General features: G+C 48.3%; 1 protein-coding gene across 1 annotated transcript; it reads left to right on the top strand.

The window, feature by feature from the left end:
* The first annotated feature begins 568 nt into the window (after window positions 1–568).
* Window positions 569–9,384, top strand: LOC114093902 (serine protease 40-like). The gene is made up of 6 exons (XM_027936792.2): window positions 569–695; window positions 1,364–1,526; window positions 3,270–3,544; window positions 3,630–3,805; window positions 6,349–6,645; window positions 9,268–9,384. Exons 1-6 carry the CDS (start codon window positions 569–571, stop codon window positions 9,382–9,384), a joined length of 1,155 nt encoding a protein of 384 aa, XP_027792593.2.
* The last annotated feature ends 294 nt before the right edge of the window (window positions 9,385–9,678 follow it).

Raw genomic sequence — 9,678 nt, 5'->3', positions numbered from 1 at the left:
AAGGAGGGGGGGCGGGGCGCTGAGGATGTAGCTGGATGGTAAACTGCTCCTGGGTTCAATCTCCAGTATTCTCTACCCCCAAAATTGTACTCAAGAGCTGTATCTAACAGACTACTGCTGAGGAAACTCATCTACACTGCTTTAGAGGATTTTGATGATGAGACCATGGACTTTGAACTGATGAGATGATGATTTTTAGGTTTGGATTAAGTCTTTTGGTGAGTGGACGTTACAATAGGAAAAGACAGACTCTTGAAAACTTTGGGTTGTAGTAAAATGTATTTCGCATTTGAAAGGAACATGTGTCACTTGAGGTGAGAGGGAGGGGCCCTATGATACCCCGTCTCTTCCATCAATCTGAGGGTTCTCAGTGATGACCATGTCCTGCAAACCTGGGGCTCTGGCACATTTGGCTTGCCACTCCGTATGGGGCAACCATGGGCAAGGTCTGTCCCTAGAGAGCCTGGATTGACCAAGACAGTTTGCCAGCAAGTGCGGTTTGCCAGGGGCACGTGATGGGTCACGCGCGCAGTCTGCTCAGTGCGGTACACCGAAGTGGACCAGCCGAATGGCCGGTGCCCGGGCCAAAAAATCAGGCCTAGGCTGGTGGGGGACCTGTGGGCTGACTGCCCTCATGTACTGCCTGTGCTTCCCGGCACTGCAAGCTCAGGACACCGAGCCCAACCTGTCGAAGAGTAAATGGACAAAGGCCAGGGGCGGACTCAGAGGGGCGCGCCCAGTCACTTACCAGCCAGTTTCATGTTCCTCCCGGCCCTGCCATTTTCCAGGATGACCAGAGCCAGGCTAAGTCTAGCTCTAGGGGCTAGCGTTGGCAATTAGGAAAGGGGGCAGTGAGAGGGGGACTGAGAAGGCCTGGGGAGGGGGGATACACAAAGTGTGCCCCCTTTCCCCTGTTGGATTTTCCCCAGTGGATGACATCTCAATTTAAGGGCCAAGGTCCTGCATGAATTTGTCTAGGTCGGGTACCCACACGGGCTCTTTATCAAGCCAAGCTCGGGACTCACAGCTGCTGTCTTCAAATAGGGCTGTGTTCCTTAGGTAAAGGAAGGTCTGAGAAGTCTTGCCCAGGACCCATTTCCCTCCCTGGACTTCTGCTCTGTGGGGATTTTTCCCATGAGAGGCAGCTTCATGCTGATATGTGCCCCCCTGTCCCCCCGCCCCCCACTCAATGTAAAAATTGCTTGGTCACAAGGGCCATGTCACTTCATCCTGGGCCTTGGGTATTCCTACTTAGCAAATGAGAAGAGGGGCTGTCCCTGAGGTCCTCTTACTATTATATTTGGGGGCACCGAGGGCTGGTGTCCTGAATGTAGGTGCCTCATAGCTGGAATTGTCTCCACAGTATGTGGCAGGAACAAATTATCCCCGAAGATCTTTGGTGGAAAGAGGGCAGGACCTGAACGGTGGCCATGGCAGGCTGCTCTACTTCTCAGAGGCAAATTTATCTGTGGAGCTGCCCTCATTGACAGCAACTGGGTGGCTTCTGCAGCCCACTGCTTCCAAAGGTGCAATTTCCCTCTGTGGGGCCCCAGCCACTAGGAAGAGACTGAAGGAGGGAGGCACAAGGTGGGCAGGATAGAAGAATGAAGATGTCCAGATTTCCCTATCTAGGTTTTATTCTAGGACAGTTTGATGTCATCAGGTGTCCCTGTGCTATTGCCCTACCTTTGGCCCAATGTGCCCTGCCCACTACTGGGAATGCCATCCCTGCTTGTCTGTGTGCTTCTTCCAGGCAGAGGTCTGGGACTTCATCTCACACCCTAAGGATGCCCTGCACTCCCCCTACCCATTTCCATTTTGGTAAACCCACCAAGATGATGCTACCTGGAAAATAATTTACTCTGGTTGTGATTATCAACAAATACTGGGAAACAGACTTTAGTTCCAAAATGACCACCTCTACTTTTTATTTTTCCATAAACACTAGGGATAAAAATCTCATCCCTCTCAGGGTGGACTTTGTAGTCTGTGTCCTGACTACCCCTAGATAGTGTCAGCAGATGTCATCAGACCTTAGTTAACTCTTGTGCAAATGGTAGTGACTGTGTCCTTGTCCCTGTCCATACATGTAGAACAGGCTCCAGGTGTTAGTCCCAGGTCCCTGTTTCCCAGGGCAGGAGGATTGGGGTTAGCCCACATAGTCAGATGTCCTGCCTCCTCTAGCCAGGGCTCTCCACAAGCTATCCAGGGCACACCTTCTGTGGAGTCTTGGGTCTGGGTCCTAGCAACCTGCACATTGCACTACATTCCTCTCTGGAGTTGTCCTGGGACCCTGTTTAACCTACACTAGGGGTTCTTGCTGTTCCTGTAGTTTTATGTACCTAGGAAGAGCTGAGGGCACCACCATCCCCTAGACCAGTATAAGGGATGAGTAAATAGTTTCTGCCCTGAGAGAGTGAGGCAGATCATCAGGAGGCTGACTCACTCTGTGACCAGAGAGGAAAAGGAGGACACCACAGTCATCCCAGAAGTCAGAGCTGTAGGAGTAGCTGACTGTGAGATCCCAATTGGGTTCTATTCTTATATTCAGCACCTAGGAGTACCAAGCCCACATGGGAGATGTGGAGATGCAAGACCCACCTTGAAAGCGAGACACAAGCCCAACTTCCACAGTAGACCCTAAGGACATGTCAGGGGAGGCACCATGGTTCCATCCAGAGTGAAAGCATGGAACTGGAGGGTCTTTTGGAGAGAAGGATCCAGGCATGAGGAGTCTGGGTAGGGGCACCACACAAGTGTGTCATGTGGGCTGGAAGGTCACTAGGGTTTCAAAAAGAAGTTTCCAAGTATTCCTCCTTTTCCTTCACTACGACTTGTCGAGTGCCTGTGCCCAGGTTGGGAGCCAGCCAGCTTGTAGAGAGGATGATGTGAGGATTGGAGGGAGGGGTCATGCTGGCCTGGGAAGTGGGGACTTTGAGAAGTCTGTTGGGACATAAGAGGGTTTGATCAGGGATGAAAATGCGACACATCTCTTCCCCTCCAAATGTTTCTTTGCAGCAATAAGATTCTCCGCTCCTTGAATTCTGTAGCATGCTAGAAAAGCTGTTAAAAGCCTTCAAAGGTCTGGTATCCTAAGGTTGTAGACAGAATCACACTCACCTCAAGAGAAGGGCTATCATAGTATTAGGAAGGGAGGAGAAAAAAAAAAAACCTCTGAAATGATGGGGTGAGGTCTGGTTGTCTGCCAGGTGGGTGGGTGGTTAGGGCCAGGGTGCCTGTGCAACACTCAGAGGATCTGCCCCCAACAGGTCCCAGAACCCAGCTGACTACCGGATCCTGCTAGGGTACAACCAACTGAGCAACCCCAGTAATGTAAGCATGCAGATGACAGTGTACAAGGTCATTGTCCACCCAGACTTCGACAAGCACCATTTTTTAGGGAGTGACATCACGTTGATGCAGCTGCACCAGCCTGTGAAGTTCAGCTCCCACATTCTACCTGCCTGTCTCCCAGAGAGCTCCACAAAGCCGGACTCTACAACGACCTGCTGGATAAGTGGCTGGGGGATGATAACTGAAGAAAGTGAGCACCCTGCGTCAACTGACAGGCTGGAGAGAGAGTTGGTTTCGCTTTGGTTAGCACTTCATGTTTGAATTCTTTCCCACAGAATTCCTGCCACCTCCCATGCAACTTCAGGAGGCAGAGCTCAAGCTTGTACCCAGTGATGTCTGTGACTCCTTTTACAGACCTCCCAACCCTGCTGACGCTGGCCCCAAACCTCCTGGTGTACACGAGGACGCATTGTGTGCTGGGGACTATATAAATGAAAGGTCCATCTGCCGAGTAAGTAAGACCAGCTTAGACTCTCCAGCTGAGCTTGGCCACCTCTTTGCTGCTGTGCTGCGTCCCTCCATCTATGTCTTCTTTGTACCTAGAGCCCCTATGCACCACTCTATCCCATCCATTTTCTGTAAAAAATGTCAAAATATAGCATGGAGAGAAGAGGAGCTATAACTTGTATTGTTTGATGACTTTTTAGAGATGGATATATTCACATACCAGCACCCAAAGGGTCCTACTCTTGGTGTCTGTCACTAACTCCCCCAGAATGACCCCTTTCTGGCTTCAAGCACCATGGGTTTGTGTTTGGACTTTAGCTGAATACAACATGTAGAATCTAGGCTTTTGCCTGGTTTCATTTACTCAATACTATGTGTGTGACATTTATCCAACCTACTGTGTAAGTGAACAATTTTGCTTTTCCATTTTTATGTTCAGAGAATGGACAGTTTTCATTTGGGGTCTTTGTGAATGTCATTGCTGTGAACATCCTAGTGTCTTGTGTGTGTGCTTTAAGTTCACATTTTGATTGGGGGTCGTGCTGGCAGTGGAACCGTTACGTCATGAGGTATGTATGCATTCGTTCTTCTCTTGTGGATATTCCAGCTTTCCAAGCTGGTTGTATCCATTTACATTCCCACCAGCAGTAAATGAGGGTTCAGTTTGCCTCATGTTGCTGCCAGTGCTTTGGATCATACACTGTTTTCATTTTAACCATTGAGTGTGATCTTTTTTATTTTTTATTTTATCTTTTTTAGTTGTAGATGGACACAATGCCTTTATTTTATTCATTTATTTTTATGTGGTGCTGAGGATTGAACCTAGTGCCTCACCTATGATTGGCAATTGCTGTAACCACTACAGCCCCTGTATGTGATTTTTAATCTGCATTTATCTGGTAACTAATGAAGATAAATATTTTTTAATATGTTTATTGCGAACTTTAAAAAATCTGTTATTGCCTTTTTTGGTGAAGTGTGTCCCTTCCAACTATGGGGGGGTCATCTGTTTTGTATTGAATCATAGAAGCTCTTTATATATTGTGGATACGAGTCCATCATTGGATGCATGAATTATGAATGTTTGCTCTGTGTAATCTTTCTGTTTAATGGTGGGGAAACTAAAGCCCAGAGAGGAAGTGGACAACACTTTAAGGATCCATGGTCATAGCCAAGCTTGGAGAGGCTCTGACCTCCTTGAGAGCTATGGCCCCCCAGGTGTTGTCCTGCAGCCTCCCCTTCCTCTCTTGTGCTTTCCCTCTTGCTCTTGCTCTTTCCTGGCTGGCCCTGCAGCTCAGAAGTATTCCTCACATGCTCACTTCCTGACCCCACAACCTCCTCCTGTTACTCAGTCCTCACTTCTGTCTGTCACAAGCTGCAGGAGGCCCCTCCTGTCTCCCCTGCACTCTTCACCCCTCCTCTGGACACCAGGACCCAACCTTTTCTCAATGGTCAGCCTGCTGTTCTTGCCTTGCATTTGAACCTGGATGAAGAGGGGATCAGACATGGAAAATCCTGTGTGCTGACCATTTCCCACCAGACACTGCCCCCCCCCTTCTTCCACAGGTGTATCCTGACCAGTTCCAGAGCCCTGCTGCTGGTCTGACCCCAGCAGCCCCAGAACATCCTTTCAGAATCTGCACACAGTCCCTTCACCTCCCTGCTGAGAATTTCCATGTCCTTGCCTGTCTCTAACCACACTCAGGCCTCACTGCTCCTCCAGTCTCCTCAGAGAAGCTCTCTGATGGTCCAGTTAGTGCAGACCTTCTGGGACTCTTCCTGTTGCCTGTGTGGCCCCCTTTCCACATGTTATATGTGCAGGTGTGTGGACATGTGGTCTTGTCACATCAAGCACCTCTTGCATAGAGACTCCCCAGGGGGTATTATTCAACAGACAGCTGGAAGGCAATATGTTTCTTTGAGCTTCTGTTTTTTTTGAGATAAAGCCATTTCACCTGTGACACCAGGGATCTTCCCTTCTAGGGGCCTGGCATATTTATGGTAGCCAGCATTCTTCTGGAGACCCTGGAGCTTCCTGTGGTTCCAGCTGAGCCTAGCAGCACTTCTTTTCCCCCCTCAGCGCATCCAACAGCTTGGCATTTTTCTCAAGAAGCTCAGTCAAGGAATTCAAACTAGAGACCTTATCAAGTCAAAGACAAAGGCCTAGATTCTTTGCTGGACAGAGGATTTTACCAAAGTCCCTGGGCCAGACCTCCAGGCCAGCCACCCAGCCACCCCATGGACCTCAAAGCCATCTCCCATGTAGTTGAAAAGGTGGAGGGCACACTTGTGGCTCCTAGCATCCCCCAGTGCCTTCTCATAGGTCTGTGACTGTCAGCTGTGGAATGGGTCTCTAGGGTCCTGGCCTGGAGATATTGATCCAGGAGGTTTCTCCTGTACCTGGATTTTTAAAAATTTCCCCATGGTTCTGATGAACACTATTCAGACAGTGGAGACCCCTTGTGTCCACCGTGTCCTCTCTGTACTGGGCAATGCTTGTCCCTCTGTGTTGGTCCTACTACCCATGTCCTTTGTCTCTCTCCTTAGGGAGATTCTGGGGGTCCCTTTGTCTGCCCACTGGAAGGTGTTTGGTACCTGTTTGGACTGACAAGTTGGAGCCACATATGTCAATCCCCTGTTGGTCCCAGTGTCTTCACCAATCTCAGCTACTTTGCTGGCTGGATTAAGAAGCACAAGAAGGAGAATCCTGCGCCCGATCCTGGAAAGGCTCCTCCTGTAGAAAAAGCACCTGCTCTGTCCACTGATGTATCTAGTGAAACTGTCCTGAAGCCCAGGATGACTGTGCTGCTGTCTGCTCAGTTCCTCCTGCTGTGGCTGAGTTTGGTCAGTGCTCAGTGACAGGCTCGCAGCACGTTCACGCCCAGCTTTCCTCCACAAGGCCCCTGGCTGAGCTCTGCACTGTCCTTCTATGCTTCCATCTCTGGGCTGTCCTGTCCATCTAAGGCCCAGGCCTGATAAAATAAAAACAACCCAAGGAACTTCTGGCTCCTGTTTTGAACCTGTCAGTGCCATACCTCATGCCCTGCTGGGCTTCAAGGTGCTTAGTGGCAGAAGGCCTCACTCCTCCCTGGGAAGGGACAGGTGAGGGGACACCCAGGGGACTGGGCTGGCCATATGCAAGTTTCGTCACTGTCTTCAGGCCCCAGTCTTGCCCTCAAGGGTATGTGGTTTTCTAGAAGGAGCCACAGTGCAGGGGTTGGAACCCCAGTATGTGGGGGAAGTTCTCATGATCCTGGAGCTGGATGATTTGCCCCCATTGAGTATGAGCAAGTGTCTTCCAGGCCCACAGGTCACAGAGGCTCTTCTGGAGAAGTTTCAAGTAAAGGGAAAAGGGCCCTGAGATCTGTGTCTTGGGTCAGCAATCTTGGGAGCCCTGTTGCCCCTGTAGCCACCACCTCCCCCTCCCCATATCTCCATCAGCCTGGGCCCCAGTGCCTGTGGGCTTGCTTCAGCTTGTGTGTTTGAGGCTTAGAAGGCCCAGGACTTGCTGGCGTAGCACTCAGCTGGCCCCTGGAGCACTGGCCACCCACAGTTCCCGTTGCCACTTATCTTCCACCCAGGGTGGCTCATGCCGCCTGGCCTGGTGTTCACCCACACACAAACTTCAGCCTTGTCCCTCAATAGGCATGTTCCCATGGGAAGCTTGGGGTTATCTGATTGCCCAAGTCCTTCAGGCCTCCTCTAACAGTGCAGGCAGGCTCCCACACCTAGTGTTCTCTGCAGACCTACTGGATCACAGCTTTAGCCCCACTCCCCGCAACCTGGGATCCACCTCAGCACTCACTTCTATTAGCCAGGTGCAATCTATTTTTACAGATCTGGAACCCAATGCCTAGGATAGTTCAGTTACTTGTCTGAGGTCACGTAGGTAGTAACCTGAGGAAGATTTCACACCAAGATTTGGAGAAAGACCACAAGAGTTTGTTCTTCCCACTAGTGCAGGTCATTCCCAGAGGCCACAGGCCCTGTCTGACTTTCCCTTGGATCCACATTTTAGAGGCATCAGCTACCCTGCCCCCTGTGCAGTGTAGGAATCCCTCTGGTTGGTCGAAAGGGAGGTTCCCATATACTAAGATGGAGGTCAGCGTGGAAAACACATCTTCAGGACTGGTGAGCCAGGGTCTAGGGGTTTCCCTTGCATGATTTCACCAAAATCAACATTTGAGGCTTTCAGGCCTTCCTAAATGCTGCTGGCCCTCTCTCTAAAATCAAGCTTGGATGAGCTGTGGAGGAGAGAAGAAAATGTAGACTTCAGAAACTCACCCAAATCAGAACTTAGAGATGGCTGTTGCTGGGGGTGAGAGTAGGGCAGTGGAGGATGGGCCTCAAGAAGGCTGTTCTCCTATTCCACTCTTACTCCCCACTATGATTTCTTCTAAGGTGTGTGTGTGTGTGTGTGTGTGTGTGTGTGTGTGTGTTGTGTTGTTAGGGATGGAACCCAAGGACTCACATATGCTAAGCAATTGTCCTACCACTGACCTGCATGCCCAGTCTCTCTTCCAAGGCTTTAATTTAAAGCCTTGATTATTGGAGTTGCCCAGAAGGTAACAGGGTACAGGAGAAGGGAAGGGAAGTGCCTTGGTGCCTGGGGCCCTCCCCTTCAGCTCCTCAGGACTTTAGCCTTTTAAAAGCCATGTTACCAGACTGAGAAAAAGAGCAGCTGCCAACCAGGTGAACATGTACACATGTACCACAATCACTACCCACCTCAGAAGTATGATTGCATGGGAAATATCACAGAAACTGTATTGTGCTGACAAAGACAACACATCTTTAATAAGCAGAATAAATATCCTTATGAATATACAAAAACATTATTAGCAATAAGATCTAAGACAAAGAAAAAACACACACAAGAAAAAACAAGTCAAAATATTACATATGAAAACGTCATTGAAATTAACAGTGTAATAAATTGGGAGAATACTAGGATTAATACAGATGAAAGAGGAATGTCATCATGACTTTATATGAATATTATAAGGTATGTCTTTGGAGCTGATACACTTAAGTTGTTATGTTTTCAGAGTATTTATTTGCAAATGAACCAATATTCAGCTAGATGCAGTGATACATGCTTGTAATCCCAGCAACTTGGGAGGCCGAAAGAGGAGGATCACAAGTTGAGAACAGACTTGGCAATTTATGGACACCCTATCTCAAAAAAAAAAAAAAAAAAACCAAGAGCTGAAGATGTTGCTCAGTTGTAGAGTTTTCCTGGTTTCTATCTCCAGTATTGCAAAAAAGAAAGAAAAAAATAACTAATTATCAGGGTATGGTTGGGTATAAGGGCATGAGAAAGCCCAGAGCAGGAGCCTGGTATAAGCAACAGCAACAGTGATTTTTGCCACCCCTAGGGACAAGGGAGGGAGAGCAGTAGAGAGAAGGTGGCTTAAGAGTTGCAAAGACAGCTAGACATCATCTGTAATCTTAGTGATTTGGGAGATTGAGGCAGGAGCCTTACAAGTTCAAGATCAGAGTCAGCTACTTAGCAAGAACCTGTTAGCCGAAGAAGATGAGGAGGAGGAAGAAGAAGAGGAGCAGAAGGAGAAGGAGATGTAGGGGGCTAGGAATGTAGAGATGTAGGGGGTTGGGAAGGTAGCTAAAGTGTAAAGAGCCCCTGGGTTCCATTTTTAGTACTATTAATAAATAAATATCAATGAAATGAAATTGAATGACTCAAGTCAAACGATTCAAATATAAATAACACAAAAACAAATATAGTTCATGAATAATGTAAGTAATTATAACCTAAATTTTAGTTATCAGAATAAAATACTTAAACATAAAAAAGTAGAAATAAAGTAATCAGAGATGAAATAATTTAAAATGCACATATAATAAAAAATAACTTTA

The sequence above is a fragment of the Marmota flaviventris genome, chromosome 11 (genome assembly GCF_047511675.1).
Source record: "Marmota flaviventris isolate mMarFla1 chromosome 11, mMarFla1.hap1, whole genome shotgun sequence".
Taxonomy (NCBI): Eukaryota; Metazoa; Chordata; class Mammalia; order Rodentia; family Sciuridae; genus Marmota; species Marmota flaviventris.
The sequence above is the reverse complement of the archived record's forward strand: the minus strand, read 5'-3'. Positions and strand labels throughout refer to the sequence as shown.

Coding starts and splice junctions, on each gene's coding strand:
- LOC114093902 (XM_027936792.2), top strand. CDS start 569: ATGGCCGGTGCCCGGGCCAAAAAATCAGGCCTAGGCTGGTGGGGGACC. Junction 696..1,363: donor CGAGCCCAACCTGTCGAAGA/GTAAATGGACAA, acceptor TTGTCTCCACAG/TATGTGGCAGGAACAAATTA. Junction 3,545..3,629: donor GGGGATGATAACTGAAGAAA/GTGAGCACCCTG, acceptor TCTTTCCCACAG/AATTCCTGCCACCTCCCATG.